This window comes from Geotrypetes seraphini, chromosome 1 (genome assembly GCF_902459505.1).
Source record: "Geotrypetes seraphini chromosome 1, aGeoSer1.1, whole genome shotgun sequence".
Classification (NCBI taxonomy): domain Eukaryota; kingdom Metazoa; phylum Chordata; class Amphibia; order Gymnophiona; family Dermophiidae; genus Geotrypetes; species Geotrypetes seraphini.
Window position 1 is genome coordinate 147,363,675 of NC_047084.1, and position 14,953 is coordinate 147,378,627.

The following is a 14,953-nucleotide window of genomic DNA, read 5'->3' on the forward strand; positions in this document are numbered from 1 at the left end:
CCTTCCTCCTTCCCTTGTGTAAAATGCCCCCATTTACTGTTTTTCCTATTAGTGCCCCCTCCCTTCGTTCTGTGGTCCCAGTTCATGACCCCTTCCCCTCACTGCCTTCCAGCCTTTGTCCCCTCTCTTCCCCGAAGCCGACCCGTACCAAAGCCTGCCTGCCTACCCCCAAGCTAACACGCCGCTGATTTCTGCTCCCCCCGGTCCGCCACCTCCATTTAATTATCGCCACCACCACTGCAACTCTGGGCAGGGAAGGGCCAGGTATGTGCAGCAATTGCACTCCGCCGGCCCACAAGCCTTCCCCTTGATGTCAGAATTTACGTTGGGGGGGAAAAGCTTGTGGGCTGGTGGCGTGCAATCGTACGTGCCTTGCCTTTCCTGCCCAGAGTTGCAGTGGCGGCGGGGGATAAGTAAATGGATCTGGCTTATGGCAGCAGCGGGGGTGGCAAGGAGGAATTGGTGGTCAGACCACGTACCCCCTTGGGCAGTGTTTCTCAACCTGCTGTGCCCTAGGGCAGGGATGTCAAACTCAATCACATAATGGGCAGAATCACAAAAGGGGCCGAAATCAAAAACATAGGCTAAGTCGTGGGCCAAATTTTTTATTAAGATACTTAGGGATCCTTTTATTAAGGTACACGCACCTTAATAAAAGTATCTGTCTTAGTAGAAGTATAGGGTTACAACCTCTCCAATCCCAAGCTGGCTTTGTGATGTAAACAAAATAAATAAAGACTTTTCCTCTTTTCTGCACTAATTCATACCTATTTTAAATCATTCATATTTCTGTGCAGCTCTCCCTAAAATGTATTTTCTATATAATTTTCTCTGAATTTTTTAAATTTATTTTTAAATCAAAGCTTAAATGTCACAAAACAGCGAGTCTAGTAAATCAAGCCCTGCCATCTTTTACGTTTGGCAAAACTTCTTAAGAGAGAGGATGCATAGCAAGGAAAATCAGATTCATAGTTATTCAGTAAAAGTCAGCCAGGAGATACCCCCTGTATAGCACCCATGCCCCGTTCTCTTCATTTTCCAACGAGGACCAACAAAGAGGTGTGAGACAATGTCACAAGATGCATTTATTCGCACAAACTAGCTGCTACTACTGAAAGGAGATAAGGCAGTGCATCCTGATACGGGGCAGCCTTGTGGTCCCTCATTGGCTGCGCTAAATTTTTTTCTCTTTTAAATTGCTGCCGCATTGGGGAGCCAATGGGCCACGTATAGAGCACAGGGGACAGGCAGCTTATGTTGGTTTCTATGGCAATGAGGGCAGCGAGTTGGGAGATTTCTCCAGTGGAGGCAAGTCAAGGGATCGCTCACTTCCTGGAGAGAACCTGCCACTTGTCCCCTCCACCCCGCCCCAATCGGCAGGTCCCGGGTTTGTCTTTCCCGTTGCCTCTGGCTCTTTCGCTTGCTTCCCTATCCAATCTTCCGGGCACTGTGGACCTACAGCTGATGCACCGTTTGTACCGGTGGGCCAGCTTAAGTGCAAAGTTGAAATTGTCTGGCAGGCCAGATTTGGCCTGTAGGCCAGAGTTTGACATGTCTGACCTAGGGGGTACGTGGACCGCTTGTTGGGGGTACACAGGCTGACCGCCGAATCCTCCCGCCACCCGCCCGCTCCGTTTAATTACCCACACACACACACACACACACAAACACTGTTGCCACAACTCCAGGAAGGGCCAGGCGCATACAGCGATTGCATGCCGCCACCCCCATAAGCCGTCCCCTCGATGTCAATTCTGACATTGGAGAAAAGGTCTGGGCCAGCCAATCGCTGCTTGGCTGGCCCGAACCTTCTCTCCGATGTCAGAATTCATGTCAGGGGGACGGCTTGTGGGCCAGTGGAGTGCAATCGCTGCATGCACCTGGCCCTTCCCAGAGTTGTGGCAGCAGCGGGGGGTAATTAAATGGAGCAGGCATGTGGCGGCGGTGAACCGGGGGGGAAGGAATCGGCGGCGGGTCAGCTTGGGGGTAGACTTCAGCATGTGGAGGAAGGGGATGGTACAAATGCTGGAAGGCAGTGAGGGGGAGGGTGCATGAACTCGGGACATAGAAAGGAAGGAGGGAGGAAGGGGGAGTACTAACTTGGGACATATGAAGGAGGGAGGGAATAGAAAGGGACAATTGTTGGGCCTGAATTTTTGAGTGAAAGGGAAAGAGATGGTGCACATGGGGAAAGGAAGAGCAAAATTGGGCATAGAGAGGAGTGAGGTAGAGATGCATGGGGAATAGAAGGATGAGAGGGAGAAATGTTGGATATGGTGGTGGAGAGGGAACAGAGGGAGAGATTGAAGGGGATGCAAAGGAGAGGAATGTTGGGCATAATGATGGAGGGAGAGATGTGGCATGGTGTTGGAGAAGGGTTATTGAAGGAGAAATGGGCATGGGGCTAGTGGGCCGTGGTGAAAAATGATCTAGAGGATGAGAGAGGAAGAAAAGTTGGACTCATGGAGGGACAGAGAGAGATGTTGGTTGGGGAACGGAATGAGGTCTGGAGGAGAGGAAGCATACAGGAGGCAGAAATAAATAAATATTGGATGCACAGTCAGAAGGAAGTACAACCAGAGACTCATGAAATCACCAGACAACAAAGGTAGGAAAAATAATTTTATTTTCAATTTAGTGATCAAAATGTGTCAGTTTTGAGAATATATCTGTTGTTTATATTTTGTACTATATTTGTCTATTTTTCAGGTGACATTGCATATTTTAAAGTCATCTGCTTTGACATGTTTGAAAACCCCCTAAATATAAATGATAATTAACATTTTCTCTGCATACAGTGTGCTTTGTGGTTTTTTAATTTTGTAGTTACCATTATTACATTACATTACATTACATTAGGGATTTCTATTCCGCCTGTGCCTTGCGGTTCTAGGCGGATTACATTATAGAAGATATCTGGGCAGTTCCAGTAGAATTACATTTCAGGATAGGAGTATATTACAGTAACAGTAAAGAGTTATGATACTTCAAGTTCACAGAAGATAATACTTATCACAGAAGTTATTACATATAACAGAAGATAATGCATTTTGCAGAGGTAATACATGGCAACTCGATCGTTTAAATCGGGTGTAATGTAGAAGAGTTACAGTACATTTTAGGTCACAGACAAAGAGATAGTATAGATGGGTGTTTCCGAAGTCGTTGGTTGGGAACTCATTGGGTGGTGGTTAGAGTGATGGGAGGTATTTTTTGAACAGTAGTGTTTTTATTTCTTTGCGGAACTCTTTTATGTCTGTTGTTTTGGTCAGTAATTTTGAGATGTCAGAGTCTATTTTAGCTGCCTGTGTCCCCAGGAGGTTGTCGTAGAGTTTCTTACGACAAGTACCGTTGAGTGGTGGATAGGTGAAAAGGTTCTGTGTTCTCCTTCTTGGTGGGTGGTAGTGATGAAAACGGTTATTTAGGTAACTGGGTGCCGTGCCATGGGTTACTTTGAAAATGAGACAGTAGAGTTTGAATTGTGTTCTTGCTTTTATTGGTAGCCAGTGAGATTCTAGGTATGCATTGGTAATGTGGTCGTATTTGCTGAGTGAGTATATGAGTCTGAGGGCTGTATTCTGGATGGTCTGTAGTTTTTTTATTGTGTTGGTCGGGCAAGGTAAGTAGAGGCTGTTGCAATAGTCGATAATACTTAGCACAAGGGATTGGACAATGATCCTGAATTGGTCTTTGTTAAAGAATTTCCTGATTTTTCTTAAATTTCGCATTGTGAAGAATGCTTTTTGGGTGACCTTTTGGATTTGTGTTTGCATTGTGCAGCATCTGTCTAAATGTATTCCTAGGATTTTGAGGGAGTTCTGTATAGGGTACTTGATTGAGTTTACTTCCAGTTCTGTTAGGGATGGTTTTTTGTCCTTCTCTAGTAATAAGAATTTGGTTTTGTATTAATAAGATTATATTGTGTGTAAATGAAAAATGGATGGAAGAAATTGCATTTCAATTAGTATTATTATTATGGGGTGGAGTCGGGGGCAGAGTTTGGGCGGGTCTAGGGCAGAGTTTGGGCAGGGGTACTCAGTTTGTATTTGTTAGGCTTAAGGAGTACTTGGTTTGAAAAGGTTGAGAAACACTGCCCTAGGGTAAGCGTACCGCAGGTTGTGAAACGCTGTTCTACACCACTTAGGATTTTGTAGACCTCTATCATATTCCCCCTGAGCCCTCTCTTTTCCAAGCTGAAGAGCCCTAACGTTTTTAGCCTTTCCTCATATAAGAGGAGTTACATTCTCTTTATTGTTTGGGTTACATCCCTTTATTGTTTTGGTCATCCGTGTGAATCAGATGGTTAGAGAAATGGATTGAGAACCAGACAAACCAGAATTCAAATCCCAGTTCTTTCATTGCTGCTTTTTGTGACCTTGAACACTTCACTCTTCTGTTGCCTCGGGTACACACTTGTACTGTAAGCTGAATAATGTTGTAGAACTTGAGAATTGTTTGGAAGAGTGAGTCAAGAATTGGAATATTATCATAATGCCTAGCGATACCACATCAGCAAATGTCCCATTCAAATGGAAATGGACACCTTGTTTAGTTATGAGCATTTCTGGGTCCATTGGTAGAACTGGGTTTTGGTTGGAAGGTTTGGCTCACTGGTAGAGCTGCTGCCTCTGCACCCAAAGGTCGTGAGATCAAGTCCCAGTGCTGCAAGTCTCTTAATCATAAGAATATAAGAATAGTCTTACTGGGTCAGACCAATCTAATCTAATCTTCAATTTATATACCGGATCATTTCCATAAGGAGCTTGATTCGGTTTACAGTTCATTAAAAAGTGAATAACATACTAATAGGCCATAGAGAGAGGATACTATTAGTTAAGATTAGATAGATGATAAAGGGTTAAAAGAAGATATACTTAATTACTGTAAGTCAGCTATTAATCTTGGATAACTATTGTGTGAACAACCAAGTTTTAAAGTTTTTCCAAAATTGATACAGTTGACCTAACAATCTTAAAGAATCTGGGAGTCCATTCCAAATTTCCACCAATTTAAATGCCATAGATTTACTGAGCTTCCCGGCACATTTAAGTCCTTTAGAGCACTGTTCTTCAACCGCCGGTCCATAGAAAATTTCTGCCAGTCCACGTAGGGCTGGCGAGATCTAGTTGGCAGTTAAATTTCCTGCCGACCGCGGTTCCTGCCAACTGCTGTTCCTCCCAGCCTCGGGCAATCAAGACAGGCTGCTGACGTCGGGGCCTTCCCTCTGCGAGTCTTGCCTGTTCGGAAACAGGAAGTTGAAACAAAATAGGCGGGACTCAGAGTGAAGGTCCCGACGTTGGCAGCCTGTCTTGATCGCCACCCCTACCAAGTTGCTGAAGAGGGCCGCGGGGAAGGTGCAAGTGGAAGGTAGAGAGCTGCAGGTACAAGGGAGATGGTCAGCTTGTGCGGGAGCAAGATCCTGGGGAGTCTTCGACAGTGGCTGTCTCCCCTCCCAGCAGCTCTCGTACTTGCCAGAGCAGTGATTCACCGGCAACTTCCTCTTTCCTCAGAGCGGCAACAGACCCAAGGCTACCTAAGTAAATCACTGCTGCAGGCAAGTACTGAGAACTGTTGGAAGGGGAGGAAGCCACTGTAGGAGGCTGGGAAGCTGCTGGATAAAGGGAGAGCTACTACTAGACCTGGAGGGAGGTAGAAGGAGAGATGCCGCTGGGAGGGAAGGAGGGAAAGGGATGGGAAGAGAGTTAATGTTGGATAGGGGGAGGAGGGAAGGGAGAAGGAAAAAAGGAAGGAGGGAAGGGAGAATGAAACAGCTGGCAGGAAGATTACAGAAGGGGAAGGGGGTCAGGGTGGAATAGAGATCAGATGAGGGAAAGGGGAGAGAGGAATGAGAAAGTATAGAGAGATTGATGCTGGAAAGGGGCTCAGCAGAGAAATGAGAGAGGGATAAAGATGCTAGATCTGGTGTAGGAGAGATAAAAATGAAGAAAGCAGTGAAGCTGGAATGAATGATGTAAAAAGGAGAGAGGAGGCACAGGCTAGATGGACAGGGGAGAGGGGCATAGAAAGAAGTCAGATACATATGGAAGGGGGAGAGGGCAGACAGTGGATGGAACGGGCAGTTGCTGGATTGAAGAGACAGGGCAGACGCTGGAAGGAAAAGAGTGAAAAGAAGATGAAAGCAGAAACCAGAGACAACAAAAGGTAAAAAAAAATAATTTTATTTCTATTTTGTCATTTGAATATTTCAGATTTGAAATATATATCCTGCTAGAGACATAACTGGGGACTGCAGTATTCTGTTATCATGATATTTCTGTGTAGCATTCTATAATAACTTGGCTTGTTCAGTTTTCTTGATAGAGGGGGTATATGTGAAGGGGAGTGGAGACGGGGGTTTTTTTGGTCCGCACTCTGTATATTTGTATTTATAAAATCACAATTGTTCAGAATATTGTTTCTTTTTATACTTTAATAAAATACGTTCAATATAAAATCATAACTGCAGCTTGTGCAGATGGGATCAGATGGTTTGCGGGAACTGAGCTTGCGGAGACAGGGCGGAAATGTTTTTTTTAAATTTCAGTCTTAATAGTTTGCCGGTCCACAAAATAATTATTTCTGCTGGTCCACGGGTATAAAAAGGTTGAACAACACTGCTTTAGAGGATGGAAATGGTAATTTATAGATTGTTGTAATCCTTGAATGGCAGGATCCATCAAGCCCAGTAGCCCATTCTCACGGTGGCCAATCCAGGTCCCTAGTACTTGGCCAAAATCCTCCAGTGCCCGCCACTTTGAATATCAGCTTTGAATGCCAAAGCCATAAAAATGTAGTATACATTCCCTTTTTCCCCTTTATTTAGAAGTATAGCAGTTCTTGCATCTTAAGAAGTCCCTCTTTTGATCTTCATGCCGGTGAAATCCCTTTGTGTTTCTCTGGATTTCTATGACATGGTAGCACAAGCAAATGTATTAGCTTTCAGCAGCACCTGTTTATATTTTGCCATTTAATTTTCTCTTTTCTTACAGAATACGCATTGAAATGTTCAAAGAGTAAGGTAAGACCAGATTAATGTGCTTCATTCCTAAATTGCCTCATGTAAATCAAAAGCTGGTTTTGTCTAGAAACTGCACTGATGTTACATTTGATTTCATTAGTTTATTATTCCGTTTTTTTAAATATGACTTTGCAGAAAGCTTTGACTAAAGTAATAAGGTTTTTGCTTCCCAGGATTATAAAAGTAATAGTCAGATATTATAAGTAATTTTAGGGCTGCTTTTACGAAGCCACGTTAGCGGTTTAATGTGCATAATAGCACACGCTAATTTGCCAGCTGCGCTAGTTGCTACCGCCGTCTCTTGAGCAGGCGGTAGTTTTTTGGCTAGCACAGGGGTTAGCGTGCGCTAAAAATGTGCGTGCGCTAAAAACCCTAGCGCGGCTTCATAAAAGGAGCCCATAATGTTTAGAAGTATAGAACATGGTGGTAAATAAGTCTTCAAAAGTGGTTGACAATAAAACTGAATTCTGCTACTATCCTTACTTTCATCACCCCTACTTAGATGCGGTTTGATTCATCCATTATCCCAGGACAAGCAGGCAGCATATTCTCAACAGGTGGGTGACGTCACCGACGGAGCCCCGCAGCGGACAGCCTCGCAAGCAGACTTGCTTGAAGATCTTTGTAAGAGCTTACGAGTGCTGCACTGCGCATGCGCAAGTGCCTTTCCGCCCGAGTCAGGGCACGCGTGTCCTGTGAGATACCTTAGTTCAACGTTTTTTGTAGAACTGAGAAATCCTCTTCACTTCAGCTCTGCAGCTACTTCGTTGCCTTCTCGCACCGCGGCTTTGTTATTTTTCTCAGTCGCTGTGCCTGCGTGTCTTTTTTTCCTTTTCTTTTCTTTAAAAAAAGGTTTTTATTGTTTCTTTTTGGCCGGCGGCCTTTCGGCCTAGGCCTGGTCGCTGAACCTCGTTCTTTCGTCGGCCTTTCTTTTTCTATGTCCCGGCCTCTTACCGGTTTCAAAAAGTGTAGCCAGTGTGGCAAGATAATTTCACTCACCAACTCTCATCGTTGGTGTATTGCTTGCCTGGGTCCAGAACATTGCCCTGATACTTGTTCGCGCTGTGCTACCCTTCAACCTCGAGCCCTTCACAGATACCGGGCCAAAATTCGTCAACTATTTGGCACTATGGAGCAGTCTGCTGAGAGGGTCTCGACCTCTGCTTCGGGGACGACCTCGACCCCGACACCTGTGGCTGCCTCAACCAAGGCCTCGACCTCGACACCTTCGGTCTCGAAGGCCTCACCTGTAGTCCCTTCTAAGTCTTCATCTGTGGGTAAGTCTCCTGTTTCTCCTTCAGGTACCCTTCCTAAGAAGCTTCTCAGGCATCCCAGGCCGTGCCTATGTTCCTGCCAGCCTCTTCGAGACCTCCAGCTAAGTGTGCCTCCAAACATAGGGAATATTCTTCCTCGAGGTCGCCCTCTTTGGAGCACACTGCTGCACCTTCGAGACCTGATCCCTTCGTCTTGGTGCCTATGTTCAAGGACATGTTGAAAGCCATTCTGACCACTCAGATTTCCTTGGTCATGGCTCAGCTCCTCCCGGCCTCGACCCTGCTTCCTACAAGCCATCCTGAGCCTCCTGTTGAGGCACCTCGAGGCAAGCCTCGGAAGTCTCGTTGCTTATCATCCAGTAACTCTTCGCCTCCTCCTGGGACACGCTCTCCTGAACCTCACTCGAGGCATTCGAGGCACCTTGCTTCCAAGCGCAGTCAAGAGTCTTTTCTCAAGCAGAAACCCTCTCCTCCTCTGGATACTGTGTCTTCTATGCCTCGTTTTATCAAAGGCTATCGAGATTTCTTCAAAACCTAAACATAGGTCTCGTAAAACTTTCTCACTGGTTGCTTCTCCTCAAAGTCCATGCAGGTCAAAGACTTCTCCATCAAGACCGCTTCCAAGGGAGCCTTCTCCTCCTGCCTCGACCCACTCTGTTCCTCGGACCCCGGGGACTGCGCCATCGAGGCTTCTTAAGCGCAAACACTCTCTGACTCCTTCTGTCATAGGTAGTGGAGCTTCTTCGGTGACTGTGCGGCTGGATTCTGAGCCTCTTTCTCAATATTCCAGAAAGGCTTCTCCTTCTTATTCGGTGGCTCCTAAGTCTTGCTCTCCTCCTGAGGGTTCTTCTGCCTCGAAGTCTGCCTCATTTACGAGATTTGTCTTTGACATGGGGAAAGCTCTTCAGCTGGATCTCTACTCTGATTCCAAGTACACTCCTGAGTACTTGGCCGACAGAGTTGCCTCACCCACCCAAGGAGACCTTGAGGCTCCTTATGACTCCTGTTTTAAAAGCAAACTTTCTTCAGGAATATGGAAACTCCTTATTCTATTACAGCCATTCCATCTAAGCTGGAATCCAGGTATCGCACCTTACCTTGTAAGGATTTGAGAAATCTCAATTGTCTCACCAGTCCTTGGTTGTGGAATCTTCATTAAAAAAGCTCAACCATCCACACTTTACGCTGCGGTCCCTCCAAGTTTGGCCGTAGACTGTATCAGAATTCCATGATGGCTAACAGAATTCTCAATTACACTTTCACTACTTATTTTAATCACTTCCTCAAAATAATGCCTAAGTTTATCCGGCTCTTGAGGAACAGTGTCTTCCAGAATTCAAACAGATTATTTGAACTCCGTCTCAACTTCGACTCTTCATGGCATGACCATGTTGTACTTGTTCTGCCTTTAATACCACTTGGCTCAGCACACTGCTAGGCTTTAGTCCTGTAGACCAGTGTTCTTCAACCACCGGTCCATGGACCAGTGCTGGTCCACAGAAATTTCCTGCCGGTCCACAGGGCCAGCATGTGCATCAGGCCTAAAACAGTGTTCTTCAACCACCGATCCACAGTGCAATCGATGCGGCGTTATCTTCGAGCCAGCTCCCTCTTCCTAAGTGCACAAAGCCATGGGCAGTGGCTCCTACGGGCATCCTATGCCTGAACCGGAAGCCTTCTCTCTGACATTGCAACATCAGAGGGAAGGCTTCCAGATAAGGCACGGGATGTGCAAGGTGCAATTAGTACTATTATGGGGGTGGGGTCTGGGGTGGAGATTGGGTAGAAATGGGCAGGGTCTGGCCCATGACTTAGCCCAGTGTTCTTCAACCGTCGGTCCACAGACCGATGCCGGTCCACAGAATAATATCTTTTATTTCTGCCGGTCCATAGGTGTAAAAAGATTGAAAAATACTGCTGCAGACAATGTTGTACTTGTTCTGCCTTTAATACCACTTGGCTTGAGCTTAGCTGTCAGCAGTCCTTGAATTTCTTCCATTGTAATTGCAGATCCCTTTAATATCCTAATGATGCATGTAATGAAAGGAGTTGACAAGTTCCCCTTGAATCTTGGTAAGGACTCTGTGAAAATTATTGTTTTCTTTGTATTGGATGGTTAGATGCTGTAACTGAAGTCAGTTTTCAAACTAACGATCTCTAGGCTGGCATGCCTATAATGTTTCTTCTGTAGAACTTGGTCTTTTTTATGCTTTCAAAGAAGTGTTGCTATTTTGACTAAGGACTTGATGCTCAAAAGCTCCAGTTATAATCCTGCTAAAACGGTTGATGATGTTTGAAAACCCACACATACAAATGAGTTGCTCTAAAAACCCTTAAACTCCTCATTGGAGAAAGTGGCTCACACTTGCGCACAATAATTTTCCAGCCATGGAAAAGACCATGCAAATTGCTTTGGTGCATCAGAAGGACAAAGTGCTTGTACTATCGACTGGCTATAACTAGTTTTAAACTCACCTTAAAGGCACAGTAAGTTTTGAGCATCTTTTATATTGTACATATAGCTGTCCACAGGGCTGTGGGTGCTGGGTCTTTAGTGTTTCCTGAAGATATTGTCCTTCTAGGTTACAGGAATTATATTTTCTTTTCACGTTTGTATATCCATTTCCTTTCTGGGATTGCTCCTTAAATATATTTCAGGTTCATATTACGAAGGATTTTTGTACAGGGATCGTGCTCTGCACAGTTCTTTATACATTACATTGCCTGTATTTATTCAGTTTTCAGGTTGCTGTGTTTTGTATATGTGTTTAATCTTTCTCCATATATTATTCCATCTTAGCTTTCATGAGTGGTTTGAATCCCAGCTCACAAAGTAACATTTGTCCAGGGAGCCTCTTTTGTAGCTTTTTCTCTTGAGAAAGGATTAAGTATATGTTGCATTTCCTAACCTAGAGTTTATGTAATTAGTTGTTTCTCTGTCCTCTTGTATTTTGCTTTGATTTTGATATGTTTCTTCCATTGCATAGTAAAATTGTACAAGACTTTTAGGGCTAGATTCACTAAGCCCACCGATCCGATCTGTGAGCGATCCAATCTGTGGCCGGGGGACTGATTCACGAAGCACCCTCATCCAAATGAGGGCGATCGGAGTCATGCCCCCAACTGACCACATGGATCGCTGAAAAGCGATCCCAACGCATGTGCAGACCATATTCTTTGCCTGTAGATGGTCTGCGCATGCACTCCGTGCGCTTCATGCTCCTTTGAGTTTTGCAGAGATCGCCGGTGCAGTGCAGTGGCGCACCAAGGAGAAAGGGGAGGAAAAGACATGCAAAGCCAGAAGGATTTTCATGAGCCTGTGCCAACCCTACTCTCCTGCTCTCTGCCGTCTTTCCCCCGCAGTGCATCTCTGCTTTAAACCCGCGGGTTAAAACAACAGGCTCGCACTGCAGGGAAGGGCAGAAGAGAGCAGGAGAGTCGGGGCAGCAAGAGCAGGAGAGTTGGGGGCGCTGATTCCTTTTGGGGGTGAGAGCAGAGTGACAGAGATGCAGGCAGGGCGGCAGAGAGCAGGGTTTTTTGCTGCAGGGCAGGGATTTTAGGGTGGCAGAGAGCAGGAAAAGATGTGAACGATTGGTCTTCAGCAGTCGCTTGTTTTTTGATCGGCCAGCCCAGTCGGTGTTCCTTATGTCCCCTTATGTTGGAATAGCCTTAGACTTTGCCATTTGAGAAACACAGAAAGATATGTTAGCCTTCCCTTCCTTTAAGGGAATTAAATCTGCTGGGAAGCTCAGTCGATCTTTAGTTTTAAAGTTTGTAGAGATCTGGAATGAACTTCCTGACTCCATTAGGCTTTTAGGCCAGCTGCAATTATTCGTAAATTCCTGAAAACTTTGTTCTCGCAATTTTTAAATGGTTTAACTACAGTCTCAACGAAATGATATTTTAGTTATTTTTCTTATGCTTTTCTTGTGTACTTTAGTTTTTTATTAGTTCTTCCTTCTCCTATGTTTTCTGCTATGTATTCTAGTCTTAATTATATATGAACCGAGTTGGAGCTCCACTGGGAGATGACCCGGTATATAAACCAAAGATTAGATTAGATTAAATTGTTTAGTGAACTGATGCATTTCTACATGTACATGCGTGGATTGGATCAGAGGTTGATCGGCACCAAGGTTAGTGAATCGGATCAGGGAACAATCGGGACATGATCGGTGTCCTTAGTGAATCTAGCCCTTAGTCCTCTTCTCAGAGATTCCTTCCTTGAGGACTGCTTGCTTGTTCTGAAGTTCAGTCTGTTTTCAGGAGCTTCCTGTAAATCTCCCATTCACACTAAAGTCCATTTTAGTTCAAGGTGAACAACCTAGCCTAGAAGCTTGCTAATCTCCATCAGTGTGACTCCATAATTGCATTTTTGAGAGAAGGTATGTAGTTATCCATAATAGCTGTCCTCAGATTTAGTGATTTTGTGGATTCACACATCCTTTGTGAGTTGCATAGTCTTGAGGTAGCATAAACTGCAGGAAGGTGGTTTGAAACTTGTCTATAATGTCTTCAGTGTTTAAACCTAGAAAATTCTTTGGCGCAGCATCTGACAGATTACATGACCCATGACTGTAAATACACAGTACAATTAGCAAACATAAATTAGTGCCTTTAGGTGCATCTAACCAAAACTTTTGCTTTTGAAGTTTGTGTTTTTGACTGGCCAGACTTTATGGTAGATATCCTGCAAACAACGGGATGGTTGGATAGGCTGGAGTGAGCTTGGACGGCAACTTCAGCATTTGGAACCAAGGACAATACCAGACTTTACAGTCTATGGCACGGAAATTTCAAAGAAGAGACAAGTTAATCTAATCAAGTACAGTCAAACCTCAGTTTGTGAGTGTTTTGCAAGATGAGCAAAACATTCTCGCAAATCTTGTCTCGCAAACCAAGTGTTGACTTGATTTGCGAGCACCCCCCCCCCCCCAATAACCGGCATCGCTCCCCCTCCGCTCACACAGGCCCCCGCACGAACCGGCACCCCCCGAACGAACAACTTACCCCCCGTCTGGCACCGGCTTGCAGCCCACAGGACGTGCTGGTGCCACTTGAAGAAGTCCCTGCCTCTGCTGGACCTTGAGCATGCATCTGCGCATGCTCGAGGCCATCTAGTTCTCCCTCTCTCCGAGATTCTCGGAAATCTCTGAGAATGTCGGCGAGAGGGAGAACTAGATGGCCTTGAGCATGCGCAGATGCATGCTCAAGGCCCAGCAGAGGCAGGAACTTCTTCAAGCGGCACTGGCACGTCCTTTGGGCTGCGTGCCGGGGGGAGGCTGTGTGAGCGGGGGGGGGGGGGGGGAGCGATACCAGTTCTCGTGGGGGTGGAGCAGTGCCGCTGGCCTCGGGGGGGGTAGGGGGGGGAACGTATCGAGCGAGTTTCCCTTAGTTCCTATGGGGAAACTTGCTTTGATATACGGGTATTTTGGTTTACGAGCATGCTTCTGGAACGAATTATGCTCATAAACCAAAGTTCCACTGTATTTTTTAAATGGGTATAACTTATGGGCAGACTGGATGGACCATTCAGGTCTTTTATCTGCCGTTATTTACTGTATGTTACTATGTGACCAATTTGTTTATGATTTATTGTATTAACCAGGTTCTAAGAAGGGCAATAAATGTTGATGTGGATGACCTGGACAAGTGTTTAATGGACATAATGAAAGTGAAGAAGATTCATGTGCAGAAGGATCCAAGGTTTGTTATTTGGAATGGTTTGTCTTTTCATCACTATGAATTATTTACACAATGATATATTTACTAATGTGTTAAGGGTTGTGTTTTTCTTTAGGGCTGCGTTTTGATTTAAAAATTTTATTCATGGTTAATTGCTTAATGAAAGATATTTTATCTATTAATTTGTTTATTTCCTTGCGACTCTGGAGAAGTCACTTAACCCTTCATTGCCCCAAGTACAAAATAAGTATCACTTACTGCTACTATTACAAAGAAGCTTCATCCTTATTCAGTTTTCAGAAACTGATTAAAACAGTATTGTTTGAGCGTTACTACTCATGAAAAGGGGAATGATGATTTTAGGGTTATTGATTGTAATTGTCTATGTTTACATTATGTATGTTTTCTGTAACTTGCTCAGAATTGCAGGATATGTGAGTAAGAAATTTTTTAAATAAATGCTACAATTTTTCATTTCTATAGCGCTGAAAGGCGTCCGGAGTGCTGTACATTTAACATGTAATAAATGGTCCCTGCTCAGAAGAACCTACAATCTAATTTGGACAGACAGGACATAAAGGGGTTGGGGGAGTTTCTTGTAGAGAGAACAATAGGATGGACATAGTTATCTTACGGTGAGCGGGAGTTAGGAATTGAAAGCAGCCTTGAAAAAGTAGGGTTTTAGCTTTAATTTGAATACTGCTTGAGACAGAATCTGAAGTAATGACTCAGGCAGTCTGTTCCAGGCATACGGTGCATATAATATATAAACCAGGCATATGGTGAATATAATAACAGTATATAAACCGGAGAAAATATTTCTTCACACAATGTATAATTAAACTCTGGAATTCATTGCCAGAGAATGTGGTGAAATCAGCTAGCTTAGCTGGGTTTAAAAAAAGCGCCATTTTCTGCCGAAGAAGTTAGAGCAGAGCTGCCCATTCATATATGACCCCTGAAGAAGCCGAACTCT

The 14,953-nt window shown here is 44.6% G+C and overlaps 1 protein-coding gene across 5 annotated transcripts in view; it reads left to right on the forward strand.

The window, feature by feature from the left end:
* Window positions 1-14,953, forward strand: part of ELMOD2 (ELMO domain containing 2) — a 139,873-nt gene that overhangs the window by 62,354 nt on the left and 62,566 nt on the right. For all 5 annotated transcript variants that reach the window (XM_033939720.1, XM_033939710.1, XM_033939701.1 and 2 more), the window contains 2 exons: window positions 6,990-7,018; window positions 13,901-13,998. In XM_033939720.1, coding sequence (XP_033795611.1) covers window positions 6,990-7,018; window positions 13,901-13,998 — 127 coding nt within the window. The remainder of the gene's footprint in view (window positions 1-6,989; window positions 7,019-13,900; window positions 13,999-14,953) is intronic.